This window comes from Desmodus rotundus, chromosome 7, assembly GCF_022682495.2.
Source record: "Desmodus rotundus isolate HL8 chromosome 7, HLdesRot8A.1, whole genome shotgun sequence".
NCBI lineage: Eukaryota > Metazoa > Chordata > Mammalia > Chiroptera > Phyllostomidae > Desmodus > Desmodus rotundus.
This window is the reverse complement of record NC_071393.1, coordinates 94,329,140-94,348,535: the sequence shown is the minus strand read 5'-3', so window position 1 is coordinate 94,348,535 and position 19,396 is coordinate 94,329,140. Positions and strand designations below refer to the sequence as shown.

The 19,396-nt window shown below is 44.7% G+C and overlaps 1 protein-coding gene across 2 annotated transcripts; it reads left to right on the top strand.

Moving 5' to 3' along the window:
• The first annotated feature begins 602 nt into the window (after positions 1 to 602).
• On the top strand, positions 603 to 19,396 carry SPG21 (SPG21 abhydrolase domain containing, maspardin). 2 transcript variants are annotated; one of them, XM_045201511.3, is made up of 9 exons: positions 603 to 837; positions 4,743 to 4,829; positions 7,619 to 7,780; positions 9,122 to 9,202; positions 10,047 to 10,192; positions 14,331 to 14,439; positions 15,127 to 15,234; positions 17,325 to 17,465; positions 18,694 to 19,396. In XM_045201511.3, exons 2-9 carry the CDS (start codon positions 4,767 to 4,769, stop codon positions 18,808 to 18,810), a joined length of 927 nt encoding a protein of 308 aa, XP_045057446.1. In that variant the 5' UTR covers positions 603 to 837; positions 4,743 to 4,766; the 3' UTR covers positions 18,811 to 19,396. The 2 variants fall into 2 exon arrangements, with proteins under 2 accessions (XP_045057446.1, XP_024423855.1); XM_024568087.4 differs by having other exon boundaries at positions 603 to 865.

Here is a 19,396-nt window from a genome sequence, read left to right as displayed (position 1 = left end):
TTTTACCCAAGAAGTCCTGACATCTGCAACATCTTGCTTAAGAAAAATTATCATAGATATGTCAATATTCTCTTTTCCTTTAAGGTAAGTGATGCAGGAGCTGGAGGCTCCTTGGGAGCTCTTCCCAGAAAGCTCCCGGAAAGTCCCCAGATCGTCAGCACAAGTCTGGAAAGGGGCGTGGGTGCGTTACCGTGGAGGACCACGGAGGGCGTGGTCTTAAAACTTGCCAAGAAAAGAGAGGATGCAAAGCTCTGCTCACCCAAGCCTGGAACTCAAGGGGGTCCCCACACAGCTTTACACGGCGGAGAGGGAACCTGCTTCCTCCAGAGGACGGGCAGGTCCCACAGGGACTAGGCGACCCCTCCTTCCATTCCCACAACCCCTCCCTCGGCGCCTACGTTAGATAGGTGACCCAGACCTAACCCAGGGGCAACTCAGACCTCCTCCGGCCCCGGAGCCCGCCCCGCGGAGCTCAGGCCAACGTCGGCTTCACCCCCTGCAGTAAGAAGCGGGAGCGCTAGGATTTAAGGCCCGTCGCCATGGTGACCACGGGAGCCCCGCAGCCCCGCCCCTTCCTCACGACGTGGCCCCACCCCCTTCAAACCCGGAAGCGGGAGAGTCGCGCCTGATGCACGGAGGTTTCGGGAGGAGGGAGCTGGGCGGCCCAGGTTCGCTCGGCCGCGCGCCCCGCCCCTCGGAGGCCGGCTGCCCGGTGCGCCCCCACAGCCTGCTGCGCCATCGGGTTCCGAGCGCTCTGGCCTCCGGCCCCCCACGCGGTCCCAGCCACCTCCCCGGCTCGCCCCCGTACTGGAGGGAAGAGCCGCCTTGGGAAGGAGGGTAAGGGACGTGGGGGAGGCCACGGCAGGTGAGGGGTGGGCGAGGCCCCGGGAAACGGGGTGTGGTGTGTGACACGTAGGGGGTTGCGACTGCCTCAGTCGTTTTGACTTTGTGAGTGGTCCGATCCATGTGACCATTCACGTGATCACTTGTCCGTCTGTGTGCGCGTGTGTATGTGTGTGTATGAGAGAGACTAAGCTCAAGTCTGAGTTCTTGGGGGTGGTTGGTGTGCCTGTGACCCTGCCTTTGTGTGGCTGTCACCAGTGTGACTGGGAGAGGATCGGGGTCCCTGTGGGGATCGTCTTGGGTGAGGGAAGGGGGCGCTTGACCAGGGCAAGCTCCTGTAATCCCATCCTGGGGCTACACTGCTGCAGCCCAGGAACATGTCTTCCAGTAAACTTTTAAGAACTCTGAGCAGAGGCCAGTTGTTTTGGAGTTTGTGCCTCAGCCTGAAAGTGACACATGACTTTGTCACCGCTGAGTAGAGCCAGGTGTGAGACTTGTGAGTGGGAGTTGAGGAAAGTAGCAGGGCTAGAGTGTCTCACTTTTCCTCTTCTCAGTTCCCCCAGGAGTTAGGAGTTCTGCATTTATGCTGCTTCTCCACCTACAATACTGCAGCTCCTGTTAGCACAAAAATTCCAGAGACTGAGGAGTAACTTAATAGCTGTGTGCAAATTTCCAAAAGCTTTTATTCCAAGACAGAACACAGGATGAGGTGTCACAGAAGAAATGTCAAATAGGCAGTTTTTCCTCCCATGAGGTTTAGAAGATAATGGGAAAAAAAAGGTTCATGAAAAAAAGAGGGCTAAATCTTCCACTGAAGAGATCTAAAAAAAGATAGCTGTTTGCTAGTGTGCTAAGGTATGGAGACTTACTTTAAAAAGCCAACTGCATCGCCTGGAGACTGTCAGGGTCAATATTTTGTTATTGTGGAGTTAATAATCATAGATTGCCCATATGTAGATCAACTACGGATTGAGATAAAGGATCCGAAAACCTCTGAATAGTTAAGCTAGTTATGTGACAAATTTCTAAAGGTGATTTCATTCACTGTAGACTGTCAGGTTCTGTTGAAACTCTGAGACGTAAGTGCTGGTGATTCTTAGTGAACACTCAAAACTGGCAGTTTCGGGCAGCTCTAGGGCCAGGGAGGGCCAAGTGTCCAAAGCACTCGGAGGAGGGGCTTCCTTGGGCGAGATGAAGGCTGATCTCTGCAGCCCTTTCCCTACCAGCATGAACAGGTGCTTTTGTTTTTGTGAAGAATTGAATCGTGAGAGATCAAATCAGTGTTGAGCTCATGGTCCACATTCTTTCCTTTTTAATACCGACCAGTTTGGTCACAATCTCAGTTAACCTTTTTTGCCATACACAGAATGTTACTCCTGTGACTTGGAAAAGTATACCCCTTACGTTAGTGAAAGAGCTGGGAGAACAAACTTCCTTTTCATACTGCTCACAGCTGCTTTCCCTTTGCAGCAGTGAGCTTGTCCCCCTCCTCGTCCCCCGCCTTAGACGTCAGTTGGTCATTTGCAGCATTTGGTATCTGTCTCACCTTTCATGTGCTGCCAAACTAGCACAAGTGTTAAAAATCACTTGCCACTACAACAATTTAGTCACAGTTGAGTGGAATCTCTCCAGCAAGATTCGTTATAAAGTGTTACGATACTGGGGTGGTTGTGAATAACATCGAAGACTGTGGTAAGGAACGTCTTACCATTTATTGCTTTGGGGAGAAGTGGATGGCAGTGAATGTGTGTGGTAGTTTGGTTAGTACATTGCGCTTGATTCCAGACTATGAGTAATTTGTTTTATGCCAAGTTTGGTAACTCTAGAGGGAAGCTTTCTGGTTTTAATTACCTGTGGTGTTTTATAAACCTATTGAGATTTTCTTTTTGCTAAACATGTCTTTGGTATTTTCTTCTGTAAAATAGCAATTGTGTAGAGTAATGCAATACTAAAAAGAAATGTTTCCACTAGGAAGTATTTAGATAATATAGAAATATTTCAAATCTGCCCAGGTTGAAAATATTACAGAATTAACTATATGTGCTAATTGCTTTTAATTAAAAGTAATAACCAGCTCAGAGAAAGGCTGTAGTTCAAATGGCTAAGATTTTTTAACATGTTAATATTTAAGAGAAAAGGAATATGCAAAGAATGGTTTTCTTTATTTCAATGTGAATAATAACTGTATCTGTGCACAGTGATTTGCAGGATAAGACTGGCTAATAATTTTCTTGGTACTTCAGAGCAACTTATGAATGTAACAAATTTTTCTAAAAGTTCCATCCCAGCCTTGAGAAAAGAGGCCATTATTACAATGTTGAGGTTGTAAATCAAGTTTAATATTGGATGTCTACATTTACCATTTCCTTGGGGTTCAATTCAGTAACCTTCCCCCCAGTGTTAGAGGTAACAGTTGGGATTGCTGAGTGCCCTGTGTGCCTGAGGGAGCCGATGTGGAGGGCCGAGAAGGAAGAGCCCCATTGGTTTTAGAATCCCCCCATCCTGCCTTTGGTCGGTCCAGAGAAGCTTCTCTAAAGCATCAGCCCAGAAGTTAAGTCCTAGGGCTTCAAACTCATCCCAGCTCTGCTAGGAAATCCAGACTTGCCCTAGGGTAGAGGACAGGGTACATTGCAAGTATTTGAATCCTTTGAAACCAATGGGTAGAAGTTCCTCATTTGGCAATAAGAACCTGCAACAGGGAACTATAATTTCAGGTTCCTATTATGGCATAACACAGATACCCGAGCAATGAGAACAGCCTTTGATTTGAAGATGCTCAGCCAGTTCAACACCCATAGTTGCCCAGGTTAGAAGGGACTCTAGGATTGCCTTGTTCAGTGTCCCTAAGACATAGTCACTCATTTAGTCAACAGATAATGCCTGCTGTGTGCCAAGCACTGTTCTAGGCTTTGGACTTAACATAGCAAAACAGTCATAGATGAGAAAGAAGCCCAAAGAGGGTCAGTGACTGTTCCAAGGTCACACATTTTCCCCAAAGGCACGTTTTCTTTGGTTGCTAGTTCTAGTGCCTTCAAACCTACCCTGGTATATCATCATAGATCTTTCAAAGGACATTATATCATCTTTAAAAGATTTTTTAAATTTATTTTCAGAGAGAGGGGAAGGGAGGGAGAGAAACATCTACGTGTGGTTGCCTCTCGCGCGCCCCCTACTAGGGACCTGGCCCACCATCCTGGCAGGGGCCCTGACTGGGAATGCAACTGGCAACCCTATGGTTTGCAGGCGGGCACTCAATCCACTGAGCCACACCAGCCAGGGCAGATATTATATCATTTTTAATCACACCAATATGAACAGCAATTTTCCTAGATTTTGCATTAAGAACTACATGGGAATTCCTGATGTTACGTTCCACTAGAGTTAGATTTATGGCACTTGGTGAATTGACCAGGAAGCAGGCTTACATTAACTCCTTTCTCCAGTGTGGGCTGTTCCTATAATTCTGTCGGACAGGAACACCTTGACTAAAATGGATTAATAAGGTATTGTCAAAGATAGGCGATGGGACTGCTTTTGGAATCATTCAATTAGGACAGGCAATCTGGTGTCAGAAAAGAGTGTTTTGCGTCCAGTCCTAGCTCTGCAGTAGCCATGGGATCCCTGGTAAGTCATTTACATTTTCTAGATCAGATTCTTTTGAAGGAACTGAGGAGGTTTGAATAACTATCTCTCAGGGCTCCCTCCCACTCTACAATTATATCTATTCCACCCAATTGTTTTCTGTAGTTTAAGTGTGTACTAGCAACGTAAAAAGAGCTCATTTTCTTGGTTTTACCCTTTAAAGTATTTATTGTTGGTGTCTCTAGACCAGACTCTACATTCAGCTCTGATGTAAACATGAGTTCTTGACGCGAAACGTCACATGCTTTTTGTTTCAGGGCTCACCTCCACTTCAGCTAATCATGGGAGAGATTAAAGTCTCTCCTGATTACAACTGGTTTAGAAGTACAGTTCCCCTTAAAAAGGTAGGTATGCTCTTACTACACCTTTTTTTTTTTTTTGCAAAATCTTACATTGTTTTTGTGTGTGATTTAGATGTTATGTCTTAGTCGTGTTGGGGAGGAAAGGTCATTGCCAAGTGTCATGACTGTGAGTTGCGGAGCAAAAAGGTCACCCCATCTGTCAAGTCCAGTCAACTTTTGAGACTCATTCAAAAGTAAAAGTGAATATAACTATACTCATTATTTTATAATTACTTTTACATATTCAAGCAAGCAAAATGCGTGTATTGCTCAGTATAGCTTAGTAGAAAGCTCCCAGCAATGGCAACTATACAAAAAGGGCAGTAAGATTCTGTTGTAAAGCATTTTTCTGTACCTCGGATTTAAGATTTGTAATGGGTTGCATTAGAGATCCTCGGTTAGCAATAATATACTCGCTCCGCCATGGTCATCTTCTAGAAAGTTTATTTCCCTGGGATGTCCAAAAACACCAAACACTTATTTTGAAATTTCACTATTGACTCTGAATCCCAAATTAATCCTAAATGATTGGGGTTCATACTAGACAAAGGCTGTTGCAGTCACAGAGGAAAATCTTGGCTGATCCCCTTGCAAAAGTATCCAAGTACAAGGATCTGAAGATCATCTCTGTAATTTTGCCAGGGTAGACAGCTGTGGAGTGTTATTCACATTTGAATTAATAACAAAATTACTCCATATAGAAATTTGAGGTACAATTCTCCAAGTATAGACAGAATACCTGCTATATATTTAGCATTATTGTAGGAAGCCCCTAGTATCTTATTTAATTCTTTCAACATAGTGGGTAGTGGTGTGCCCATTTTACAGATGAGAAAACCAAGGTTTATGGTGGGTTAGCTTGTTATAAAGGTAACACAGCCTGGTAGGGTCTGGATTAAACTCAAATTAATCTGGCTTCAAAGCCAGAAATACTTTGCTGCTTGCTTAAGGGAGCCCTTTCTTCTTGCTACCCGGGAAACTACTCACTGCCCAGCTAAGAGAAGACTTGGCCTCTGGAGCCCCTCTGCTTTGTCCCATCCCCTCCAGTTAACCCATGTGAGCTCCTCTTGATGGGCTCGCCTATCAAGCTGATCACCAGAACCAAAACAACCCAAACTTACCTAAGTAGTCTTAGAAGCAGTTAAGAAGAAGTAGTCTTAAAACAGGAGGTTGTTTTATTGATGTGATTTTCTGCAGTTGTCACATCAGTTTGGTCCACAAAAGTCATGATAAATTAATTGATAAATTTCATGGTGCTAGATTTTAAATGATCAAACAGATACTGTGTCTTCCAAAGGATTTCTGACAAAATGGCCACTCACAGAATTCTGACAAAGTTACAATGATTAATAACCTTTAAGTATTTATGGCTTATATTTAGGTTATACTATGTTAATGATATTTCAATAAAACTAGGGAGGTGAGGGGAGAAAAAGAGAACATGCTGTTTTTGTTAGTTTTCTTCCAAACTGGATGATTAAAGTGCTTTTCTGGAAAATTTTAGAGATCTTTTCTCATATGAACTTTGTTACTACAAGGCTGAGATTTACTGTGTGTGCTGTCAAAGGCCACTGAGAGATTTCACCACAATTACAGCAAAAAGACATGAAAAGCAAAAATGTGAGTGGCAAGATACAAAGGGTAAAAATGTGAGCGTGAGATACTCCTGTGACCACCTGTGACCACGGGAAGTCCAAAAGGGGATGGGCCGGGCCCTCCGGACTTGGCCTTGCCCAGTTTTCTGCTCCTGGTAACATCAGTGGCCGGGGCTAGTGCGCTGCCACCCAGAGTGACACCGTGGGGGTCAGGGCACTGCCAGCTAGGAGCTCTCAGAAAATGGAACGTGGAGGCCTTGAACTTTTGGATAAATATTGATTGCATTGGCAAAAGTTCAAGCCATTAATGTACTTTTCCAAATACCACCAGAAGTCAAAGAAAACAAAACTTAAACCATCACGCAATGGATAATACCAATAGCTGCACTTACTGAACACTGAGCATCTGCCAAGCTCTGTGCAGAGCACTTGAGTAGTTTCAGCTCACTATTGCTCATTGTCTCCCCTGTTGGGTCCAGAACCTTTAAATCAGGAAGGTTTCTGATGACCCTCCTCCTTCCCACCCACTTCCCCCGCTCCAAAAAAAAGCCAGTTTTTCCTGTGCCCATTCCCTCCCCTCTCCCCCCTACTGAATGGTGTGAAACATTCTCCTAGGAGGACAGTGATGCCCACACCTGCCTGTCCCTCCTCTCTAGCAGAAGTCTCCCCTTTGGAAGCTCCATCTACATCAGGTTCCTGCAGCACCTCGTGAGTGGTACTATCTCCACCCAGTTTCTCCCTAAGTCTTGCCTCCCCTGTGCCCACGCTGACCCTGTTGATCCCACTCAGTTTGCTGCGCCAGCCCTGGAGAACGACCCTGCAAACTGCCCTTCCCCTCACACGCGTGCACGCGCACGGGCGGGGAAGAAATGAGATGCCCTGTACTGAGTGTGCTGTCTAATGGTAAACCGGGGAGATTTCGTGTAATCATGGGTGGAAAGGAAGATTAACAACTGGAGGAAAAAGCAGCTCTTTGGAAGAGTATCAAGCAGTTCTGTGGAATGTTTCCTTAGCACCAAAGAAGGAAAAAGAGACCAAAGCAGTTTATTTTACATACTAGTCTGCTGTGACCCCCAGGTTACCTTTTAACAAACAAGGCAGTGGTATTAAAATTGTCAGCGAAATCGCAGTGTGAAGTTAACAGTACAAAAACCAAATCCGTAAGACTTTCCGTTGTTTTTATACCTCCCCCTCCAGATTATCGTGGATGATGACGACAGCAAGATATGGTCGCTCTATGACGCGGGTCCCCGGAATATCAGGTGTCCTCTCATATTTCTGCCCCCCGTCAGCGGGACTGCAGATGTGTTCTTCCGGCAGATTTTGGCTTTGACTGGATGGGGTTACCGGGTGATCGCGGTAAGTATAATTGATTCAGTATTCTAGTTTGGGTCTTTGTGCTTTTTTGTGCTTCTGTTTCTGATCGACTGTAGGGAAGGGCACATTTTTTTATTGAGGTAAGATATTGTTTTCCTTTTTAAAAATGGGAAGTGAAGCCCTCTGAGGGAAGGTGGTATGGTACAGAGACACACACAGATGCCGAGGGGACAAGCCTGTGTTGGAAACCTTTCCTACTCCCAGCTCTTCTGTGCATTCTGTCCCGTAACTCTGGTCAGTAGGAAGCACTGTCCTTTTTCAGAGAGGAGGACACTGAGGTCCGGGCCATTTTAGTGGTTGCCGCAGGTGGCACAGCCAGTGGGTGGCGGAGGGAGAGCCCAGCTCAGCCCTCTGACTCCACTTCCACTCCTCCTTTGTCACGCCAGGGAGGGGAGCGTGGAATGCGAGACAGCAAGGACATCGGCTACCATCCAGGTGACAGAGAGCTTCCTTTCAATCTTTGACCGTTGAAGTGAGGTTCACTAATGAGTTCGTGTCCTTAGCATTTGATTAAGAACTTTTTGGTTTCTAGTTGTTATTTTACCACTGAGTCTGGTCTAAATCTAGATTTAGTTTGGTCATTCTTGAGTCGTCTTCTTTGGGAGAACGGTGTGGGCGGGGAAGGCCCTGTAGCTGGTGGCTGTTTTTTTTTGTCCTGCTTCCACTGTGGAACGACAGTGGAGGTCGGTCTGGTCTCCCAACTTCCAAAGGAGAGGCTCCTTTGCTGTGGATCTGGCAGTTGTCTCTGGGACCCGGGATATTAACATGTAAGTGGTACTTCCTGTGGGACTACTGCTGTTATTATACATTGTATTTCCTATTTAACAGAAAGAAAATGTGGGCCAGATTTCTTCTCTGGGAAGGTAACCAAAAAATCTACTAAGGGCACCACCAGCTGGGGCCACACAAAGCAAATCCAATTCCTCTTCCCCCTAACAATGCTTTTCTTTCTCAAGAAAACTAGTTACTATCGGCAGGTGCCGCCTGCTGCCTTCCTCCCAGGTCTTGTCTTCTGTGCTTAAATTTTTCCAGAGTCTTGAACCATCCCTCATATGGCTGTTCGCATCTCCGCAGTGTAACCTCTCTTGTTTTAGGCTTTTAGCAGTCCCTCCTGGTGGGCAGCACTCCGTGACAGTAGGGTGGGGACCACCTCGGCCCAGTGCCCTCAGCCTCACACATGACCGTACCTTTCCTGAAATCAGATGCCATGTGCAGAGCCACTGAGAAATGCTATTAGGAGAGGCCTACAGTTTTCAGATGTATATGAGTTACAGTTACCTTTAGAGCCTTTACAATAAATTTTAAAATTTGTTATTATTCCAGTTGCAATATCCAGTTTATTGGGACCATCTTGAATTCTGCGACGGATTCAGGAAACTTCTAGACCACTTACAACTGGATAAAGTGAGTACCGCGGCACTACTTACATGTGACCCGAATGCAGTGTGTACATTGCACAGCCTGCAGTTGCCTTTCTCTTATTTTTTAATAACAGCTCATTTAAGATGAAAGTCACATGCCATCCAATTTACCCTTTTTCAAGTGTGCAATTCAGCGGTTAGTACATTTACAGAGATGCACAGTCAGCACCAGAGTCAATTTCAGAACTTTTTTTTCACTCCAGAAAGAAACCCCACGCTCAGCAGTCACTCCTCACCCTCCCTCCCTCCAACCCACTCTACTTTCTGTCTGTGTGTTTTCCTATGCTGGGTATCTTTTTGTATAAATGGAATCATACTGTCTGTGGTCTTTTCCGACTGGCTTCTTTAGCTAGCATAAAGTTCCTGAGCTTCATCCACGTATCAGTACTTCATGCCTCTTCATCGTCCAGTAATGCCCCATGGCACGGATGTGGCACGTTTTGTTTATCCAGCCGTCAGCTGGCGCACGTTTGGTGCATTTCCAGAATATCTGGCTGTTACAAATGACGCCGCTGCGACCGTCCGTGTGCAGTTGTGGTGTGGACGTACGTTTCCCATCTTCTCGGCCATGGGGTGGGGTTACCGAATCACAGCTGTCTTACACAGAAAATGCCAGTTGTATTGTTTTCCTGAGAGATGTATAAACTGTATCTAAATACATGCAGTACTTCCTAAAATTCTAAGTGCTGTAGGTATTTTAGTCTGTTGGCTAGTAGTGACATTCTATTCTGTGGTTGGTGACAGTTAAAACAACTTTTTTAAAAAATACATTTATGTTCAGGATTGGTCATTGTTATGGGATCCTCCTTGTGTTTGTTTATAATTAGGTTCATCTTTTTGGGGCTTCTCTGGGAGGCTTTTTGGCCCAGAAATTTGCTGAATATACTCACAAGTCTCCCAGAGTCCATTCCCTCATCCTCTGCAATTCCTTCAGTGACACCTCCATCTTCAATCAGACGTGGACTGCAAACAGGTAAGCATGAACATTTGGCCAAAAGGCTTACTCTCTGTGTTCAGTGGAAGTTTGAAAAGGGTAGCTTTTATGTTTGTCTGTCTGTCTCTCTGTCTGTTTGGTGTACCAGGGCAGGAGGGAGGGCGGTCATATCTACTTCTGTCTTCTGAAACTGCCCTGGCTTTTATTTATTTATTTTTTGATATATTTATTGATTATGCTATTACAGTTGTCCCATTTCCCTCCCTTCACTCAACTCCATCCTGCCCACCCCCTCCCTCCCACATTCCCCCCCTATAGTTCATGTCCATGGGTCATACTTATAAGTTCTTTGGCTTCTACATTTCCTACACTATTCTTACCCTCCCCCTGTCTATTTTCCACCTATCATTTATGCTATTTATTCTCTGTACCTTTCTCCCCTCTCTCCCCCTCCCAATCCCCTATTGATAACCCTCCATGTGATCTCCATTTCTGTGGTTCTGTTTCTGTTCTAGTTGTTTGCTTAGTTTTCTTTTGTTTTGGTTTTAGGTGTGGTTGTTAATAACTGTGAGTTTGCTGTCATTTTTACTGTTCATATTTTTTATCTTCTTTTTCTTAGATAAGTCCCTTTAACATTTCATATAATAATGGCTTGGTGATGATGAACTCCTTTAACTTGACCTTATCTGAGGAGCACTTTATCTGCCCTTTCATTCTAAATGATAGCTTTGCTGGATACAGTAATCTTGGATGTAGGCCCTTGCCTTTCATGACTTGGAATACTTCTTTCCAGTCCCTTCTTGCCTGTAAGGTCTCTTTGGAGAAATCAGCTGACAGTCTTATGCGAACCCCTTTGTAGGTAACTGTCCTTTTCTCTTGCTGCTTCTAAGATTCTCTCCTTATTTTTAATCTTGGGGAATGTAATTATGATGTGCCTTGGTGTGTTCCTCCTTGGGTCCAGCTTCTTTGGGACTCTCTGAGCTTCCTGGACTTCCTGGAAGTCTATTTCCTTTGCCAGACTGGGGAAGTTCTCCTTCATTATTTGTTCAAATAAGTTTTCAATTTTTTGTTCTTCCTCTTCTCCTTCTGGCACCCCTATAATTCGGATGTTGGAACGTTTCAAGATGTCCTGGAGGTTCCTAAGCCTCTCCTCATTTTTCTGAGTTCTTGTTTCTTCATTCTTCTCTGGTTGGATGTTTCTTTCTTCCTTCTGGTCCACACCGTTGATTTGAGTCCCAGTTTCCTTCCCATCACTATTGGTTCCCTGTACATTTTCCTTTGTTTCTCTTCGCATAGCCTTCGTTTTTTCATCTAGTTTTCGACCAAATTCAACCAATTCTGTGAGCGTCTTAATAACCAGTGTTTTGAACTGTGCATCTGATAGGTTGGCTATCTCTTCCTCGCTTAGTTGTATTTTTTCTGGAGGTTTGAAGTGTTCTGTCATTTGGGCCTTTTTTTTTTTTTTTTTTTTTTTTTTTTTTTGTCTTGGCACGTCTGTTACTTTAAGGGGCGGAGCCTTAGGTGTTCCCCCGGCCTGGTAACGCTGGTCGCTGTGCTGTGATGCTGTACCTGGGGGAGGGGCTGAGAGGGAGCAATGGCGCCTGCTCCACTCTCCGCAGGATTTCAGTCACTCCCTCCGCTGCCCACAATCAACTTGGGCCCCTCTGGTGCTGGTTCCCGAGTGGGTGGGCTTGTGCACACTCCAGGCCCCTGTGGGTCTCTCCAACGACCTCTCCTGTGAGGCTGGGAATCGCTCCTGCTGCCGCCCCAACCCCCACGGACATTTTCAATCAGAGATTTGAGGCTTTATTTCCCGGTGCTGGAGCCCTGGGTTACAAGGTCTGCTTTGCTCCCCGCCGTTTGTCTGGTTTATCTGTGCGCAAGTGTAGGGCCGCGGGGTCTGCTACCCACTGCTCTGCCTGCCCTGTTCTCCGCCACTCTGAGTCCGGCCCTCTCGGTTTATCTGCGTGAATGTGGGGCCGCAGGGTCTGCTAGTGGTCGGACTACCTGCCCCTTTCGTCCCACACTCCGCCAGTCTCGGTCCCGCCACGGCCACACGAGTCCTCTCTGCCCCGGCTGCCCATCTCCGCCCCTCCTACTGGTCTGGATGAATGTTTATTTTTTATTTCCTTGGTGTCAGACTTCCTTGCCATTCGATTTTCTGTCAGTTCTGGTTGTGCGAGGAGGCGCAGTGTGTCTACCTACGCCGCCATGTTGGTTCTGTCCTGCCCTGGCTTTTAAAGTTAGAAATAGTCACCTTAGCGAGAGAAAAGAATTGAATGGACTCCGAATTCAGCGATTTCGTTCACTCTGAATCATTGTGTAGCTCCGTGTACTATGTGCCCGCATGCTCCCGCTGTCTCCCTTCGGAGCACGTGCAGCTTTCTTGGGTCCTGCTTGTTCCACTCGTTTTCTGCACACAGCCTGTGTATTGACCGACGCGGTTTCCTTAGGCATTTGGCTTCTCCCGATTTTTTGTCATGGTCTACTGTAAGTCTTTGTACAGATTATCTCTTTCCTTCCCTCTCTGGCTTGTTTCCTTGAGATACGCCCTCCAAAATGGAGAGACTAGAGCGTTTAGTCTGTCAGCAGGAGTTCTGCCCGTCCCGATATTTACTGTTAGTCTGCTTTTCAGAAAGGTGGGGACGTGGACGGCCTTGTGGGGCAGTGGGGCGTGTCCGCTTCCTCTGAGTCACCCTTCATTGATTTCGTCGTTTTAATTAGTCATTTGGGTAATTAAATTGGTACACTTATGTAATGGTACCTTAAAGCTGACTTACGTGCGTTGCTGTCATTGCTGACGAGGCTAGGCTCTCCCCTAGGAAAAAGCACCCTGGCCAACATGCCTGTCTGATCAGGTTGGCTTTCCCGTAATGTCATAGGTAAATGATATTTTCGTGATTTTCACACCTACTTAAGATTGTACTGTTATTTTTTAACACTTCTCTCGATGTCATCTCAGTAGTTTACTCAGCATTCATGCAGTGACTTCTTGTATATGTCAGCTATATGTACATCATATCCAGGCGATGTACTAAAGCTCTTTGATTATTTTTCATGATTTTTTTAGAGACTTTATTTATTTATTTTTAGAGAAGGGAAGGGAAGGAGAAAGAGAAGGAAAGAAATATCAATGTGTGGTTGCCTCTCGCACGCCCCCTACTGGGTACCTGGCCCGCAACCTAGACTTGTGCCCTAGACTGGGAATCCAACTGCTGATCCCTCAGTTCTCAGGCTGGCACTGAGCCACACCAGCCACAGCTATTTCTGATGATTTGTAATGTTTCAATGGTTAGAAGCCAAGACTGATCCCATTTCATGCTCTTGCAGATTAGCTACTTTTTATCAAATACCTGAGCACGTACTACGTGCCATACACTGAGGCCAAAGGGGTGAACATAGACAAAAGGGCACCCCTCACAGAGCAAACCTACACATTGGCCTTTTTAGAAGATAGGAGAGCTGTGGGGGCAGGTGGGGAACTCAGGAAAGTGAAAGACAGCGACTGTTCTCGTGAGGGAAGCCCCACCACCCACAAGGCCATTCTCCGGAGCGTATGCATCAGGAGGTGGTCTGCACCTTTTATAGGTCATTTTCACCGCAGGCTTAGAGAAATTAGTGTTTGCCCGACATAATGGCTCCTAGCATTTGTAATTAATGGAATAAATACCAACCAAAACTCACATAATAGAAATCCATAAAGATGGAATTGTCTTGAGTTAGCCCAGTTGAATCTAATAGCAAACTTTGGGAGGTGTAATAACTCTTTCATTTTGCTATTTTGAAATATCAGTCAATCCAAAGGTGATATAAACACGAAGGTTGATATCTTAAGTTTTTAGTCATCTAAAGGAAATAGTTTAGCACTGGAAACAAGGCCAGTTGGAGGGGGAGGAAGTCTTGGAGTCATCAGAATGTCTACCTTGGCAAAGGTATTTTGAAATATCACTTACAATTATTCAAATCCTCAAAAGTTTAATCATATTAAGCCATAACTCTTTGGGAGCTCGGGAAAGTTTATATAAAAACAAGATGCTGAGCTCTTTGAAAGAAGGGACTAGGTCTTTTTATCTTTAGATCCCAAGTACCTAGCTGATACAATGCTGCAGGGTTGAATGAATATTTGCTACTTATGTGTAGTCTTGGCAGTTTAAATGATCAGGTCTTTGTTTTACAGCTTTTGGCTGATGCCATCATTTATGCTCAAAAAAATAGTTCTTGGAAACTTTTCATCTGGCCCAGTGGACCCTGTGATGGCTGATGCCATTGATTTCATGGTGGACAGGGTAAGGATCACAGCACTGGGGGCAGGGGGACGGGCACACCTTGTCTTGAGAGCTGTTGTGTTTGCTTGGTTCCTGAAGGTAATCTGTCTCATGTCGTACGTATTAGAGGTGCTTGTTAAGCAGACTTGCCTATTAACTTTAGTAAATCCAAAAGATATTGCTGCTGGTAATTCATCAGAATCACTGTGGGGAGCTTTCCAAAGTACAGAGTCCAAGGCCTCACACCAGACCATTGGACTGCAACTCCCGGGCATGGGATTCCTGTGCTTTTATTCCACTCCTCCCACCCACCCACCCCCACCTTCCCCAGGTGAATCTGATGTAGCAGGTCTCTAGACTCGCATTTAAAAACTACTGGGCTAGACAATTTTTCTGGGGTCTTAGCCAGCTCTAAGGTCTCCTGAATGTTTATCTGTCGTCTTGGAACTGCGGGAATTGGCCATGGGCATGTAGCTGAGAAGCAGTTCCAGCTGAAGACTATGAAAGACCGGGTTCCCCGAAGAGGAAAGTACCACCACCTGAGAGGCCTCCTTGACGTCTCTCAAGTACATTGTGTTTCCTTATCGGTGACCGTTCTGGCCCCACCACACATGATACCACTTTTATAAGCAGATATTGTCTGTGGATTTAATGTAAATGTGAAAAACAAAATTAATTCAAAAACTTTACCTGTGTTTCTTTCTGTAGCTGGAAAGTTTGGGTCAGAGTGAACTGGCTTCGAGACTTACCCTGAATTGTCAAAATTCATATGTGGAACCTCATAAAATTCGGGACATCCCTGTGACCATTATGGACGTAAGCTTCCTTTTAAGTCACATAGATGCCTCACCTTTTTCAATGTACATATCGAGATCCTCCCCATGATTATTATATAATTTTTAATGTTCTTCTTCAAATGCAGCCTTGATTTTTTTTTTTTAACTCCCCAGCTTTCTTAATTCCAAAACAATCTGTTTATTGCTTATTCTGTGTTTTTCCCGGCAGGAGTAACACCATTGAAATCAGAATCAATTTAAACAAACATGGTAGTTCTTACCCATTATGGTGCACTTTTGTTATTCTTAGCCGCAGCTCAGCTATCACACATCTGGGCAGCAAAGAGAAGGTGCCTTGGGGGCGGAGGATCAAGAATTCCATAAGTCTAATTAGTATAAAAACTTCTTCCATCTTTGAGTTGTGGTAAAATATGTGTACAGAAATTCACAATGTTTACCATCTTTGAGTGTACCGATCAGTGGCATTAAGTACATTCACAACGTTGAGCAACCGTCACCGTTACCTATTGCCAGAACTTTCCACCATCCCAAACGGAAACTCTGTGCCCATTGAACAGCACCCCCCGTGGCCCCTCCCCCAGCCCCTGTGGCCGTGTGGAGCGCGTGTTAGAATGTCATCTCTCTTTAAGGCTGGGTCATACTCCATGGTGTGTATAGACCGCATTTTACATATCCGTTCATCTGTCGATGGGTTGTTTCCACCTTTCGGCTATTGTGAATGATGCTGCTCTGAACATGGGTGTGCGAACATCCGTTTGAGTCCGTACTTTTATCTCCTGGGTCTACACCTAGAAGCGGGATTGCTGGAATCACACAGTGATTCTGTTCAGCTTTTTGAGAAGCCACGCTGTCATCTTCCACAGCAACTAGCATTTCACACTCGCACCAGCAGCAGACGCGGGTCCAGTTGTGCCCGTCCTCGCCGACACTGGTTCTTTTCTGTCGTTTCGATGATGGCTGTCCTAGTGGATGGGAAGCGGTGTTTCATTGTGGTTTCGGCTTGTATTTTTTTTACTATTATAGAACTATTTTGCTTCATAGATTTATTACTAAACTCAAATAACAGGGTATTTTAAAAAGTTCATTTTTGTCAGGAAGTTATTCATTATCAGCATGTAAACAATAACTTCTTATCATTTTACACTATAATCTCTGCATTCTGACATTCACCATAGCATGGAGCAGGCGTCTCAGTGAAGTATTTGCTCCTCACAGCGCCTTTGATCTGCTTGCTCATCTTTGAAACCGCTTTGGATGTATGCCCACTGCTTGGATGTGTGGTCATATATAAGCATTAGCAAGTTGAGATGCACTTTTTTATTGCGTCTTTGAAATTACTTTTTGAAAACTTTTTTGCATATGTGTATAAACATCAATTTGTATGGCCATTGAAAAGTGTCTGAAATCATATGCCCCAAACTGCTAGTTGTGGCTCCAGACTATTTCTTATACTCTTTAAATTTTCTGAGATTTTTTTTTTTTTTTTACTGAGCATATACTACTTATGTAGCTGTGTTTAATAATAAAATTAAAATGTTCTTTTGGGGTTTTATGATCTTTTTTGAAGTTAATTGGCATTTTCTTTTTTCTCTTTCAAAGATTTTATTTATTTTTAGAGAGAGGGGAAGGGAAGGAGAAAGAGAGGGAGAGAAACATCAATGTGTGGTTGCCTCTTGCACGCCTCCTACTGGGAACCTGGCCCACAACCCAGGCACGTGCCCTGACTGGGAATTGAATTGGCAACCCTTTGCTCTCAGGCCGTCACTCAGTCCACTGAGCCACACCAGCCAGGGCTTATTGGCATTTTCAATAATGTTTGTTCACTATTAATATTGTATTAATTTAATTAGCTATGTTTGAGGAAAAAGGAAATTCATGGGAGAATTTTCCCCCCATAAATGCAAGAAACATTTGGCAGCAAAATCTGTAGCTAGTGTCTGACGTTGGAATTGGAGTCACCAGAGGTCCGTAGGAAGAGGTGCCCAAAACTGCACTGGGATTCTGTAAGTGGCTCCTCATGAGAAAGAAATGCTTAGGATCGCCCTTTCCATAACGTGGAAAGAACATACTAAAATACCAATACGTTTCAACCTTGTCTTTCTTGAAAAGGTATTTGACCAGAGTGCACTTTCCACTGAGGCTAAAGAAGAAATGTACAAATTATATCCCAACGCCCGGAGGGCTCACCTTAAAACAGGAGGCAATTTCCCGTACTTGTGCAGAAGTGCGGAAGTGAATCTTTACGTACAGGTGAGTCCCAGCTCGGGACCCAGAGCGCTTTGAACCCCAAAGTCTATGATTTGAAACATAAAACCTTTTTTTATAGTAGAGTAGGAGAACTACAGAATTCCCTGTAGGAATGAGGCATCGATTCTATAAAGTTGGCTTACGTTAACAATTTATAGAAGCATTTATAGGAGCAGGTATATTAGAGATACCCGGGTCCCTCTGCTCACCATCCCTTTTCTAAGAACTGCAGGCCCGCCCGCCTCTACACACTGAAACAGCTATTTGGTAGGATGTGACCTTGCCCCCTAGACACAATGAATTCAGAGCAGGACGCCAGACAGAAAAGGGGTCAATCTGAGTTCCATGAAGCGACTTCTTGATCTATTTTTAATGCACTCAGAAAACCCACAGAAAATAAAAAACACCACCTCTTCATCCCCTACCTAAATGGATGTTAGAATGTCAGTGAGACCAAGGTGGGGGAGGGATGGAAGCAAGGGAGGGAGGTGGGTTTAGCTTGGGAGGGGGGTAAATGCAGACAACTGTAATTGAACAACAATAAAATAATTTTTCAAAAACATATATATCATACATAGATGCAGACAACAGTGTGGTGATAGCCAGAGAAAAAGGGGGCTTGGGGGTAGGTAGGGGTGGGCAAAAGCAGGGGGTGGGGTGAAATGGGGATGGAAAGAGACTTTGCTTGGGGCAATGGGTGCACCACGCAGGGTGCAGATGATGTTTTGTTGAGTCAGACACTTGAGACCTGTATAAAGTCAATAAAAAATTAAAAAAAAATAAATCAGTGAGAAATGATTACTTTGGCAAAAAATACCAAATCTTAAAAAATACTCAGATCCTTCAAGCCCGTCACCACTTGAAGTGGGTCCTAAAGAGAGGATCCTAAATATGGGAAAACGCGACGGCCGGACAGTCTGCACAGTGTCAGGCAGAACAGCAGAGGATGGGAAGGCCCTGCCTTGCGGCTGAAGGGTGGGGAGAGGGCGGACCCCTGCTGGAGCAGCACACACCACTTAGGATGTTTATGAAGTTTGTCAGAACTTGGAGAGACTGACTACATATTAAATAAGAAATAAAAATCCCAAATTGTGGTTTTTAAAAAAAAATACTTCGACTTTTCTGTGTTCTCCAATTTTTCTCTAATTAGTATGGATTACTGTAAGTTTAGAAGTACAAGGCATTTATACACTATGGCAACATTTAAAGTAATGATTCTGCATTTCTACAGATACATTTGCTGCAATTCCATGGAACCAAATACGCGGCCATCGACCCGTCGATGATCAGTGCTGAGGAACTCGAGGTGCAGAAAGGCAACCTCGGCATCAGTCAGGAGGAGCAATAGCTGGGGCTGGCGAGTGGCCCGCATGCTCTCACACAGTCAGTGACATCGTGCGCGCCAGTTGGCCCCTCTGTTCAGTTTGTCAGGCTCACCCGTTATCACTGTTTGGAAGTAGGACTGATGGTCACCTTCGTGACAGGTGGCAGCTCTTCTAAGCCAGTGTAACTGTTCCCTCTTTGATTTTTTTAGCTTTTGAATTTGAAGAGGTACTTTTGAAGACTCCCGTTTTAATAATTGTGAAAATTTTGCTACCAAAAGTCTTCACCATCGTGTTCTTATGTGAATGTTAATTTCTGAGGTTTGGGATTTGGGGGGGCAGGGTTTCTTTGTCTTTTTTCCTTTCCTTTCCTTTTTTTTATTATGTTATTTGCTGTAAATACCATACATCCAGATTGTGTATCAGAAGGATATTGGCTACTTTGACGCTGTCTTGGTTACAACCATTACCAGAGTGCCAAGCTGCCGTCGCACCGTTTGCTCTCCTGCTGATCAACTACTTCTGATTTCCAGTTATGCAAATTGTTTTGAGTTTTAGCTCTTGTCTTTCTAGCCATTACAGTCATTTGGAATAAAAATTCAATTTCAGTGA

Coding starts and splice junctions, on each gene's coding strand:
- SPG21 (XM_045201511.3), top strand. CDS start 4,767: ATGGGAGAGATTAAAGTCTCTCCTGATTACAACTGGTTTAGAAGTACA. Junction 14,440..15,126: donor TTGATTTCATGGTGGACAGG/GTAAGGATCACA, acceptor TTCTTTCTGTAG/CTGGAAAGTTTGGGTCAGAG. Junction 15,235..17,324: donor TCCCTGTGACCATTATGGAC/GTAAGCTTCCTT, acceptor TTTCTTGAAAAG/GTATTTGACCAGAGTGCACT.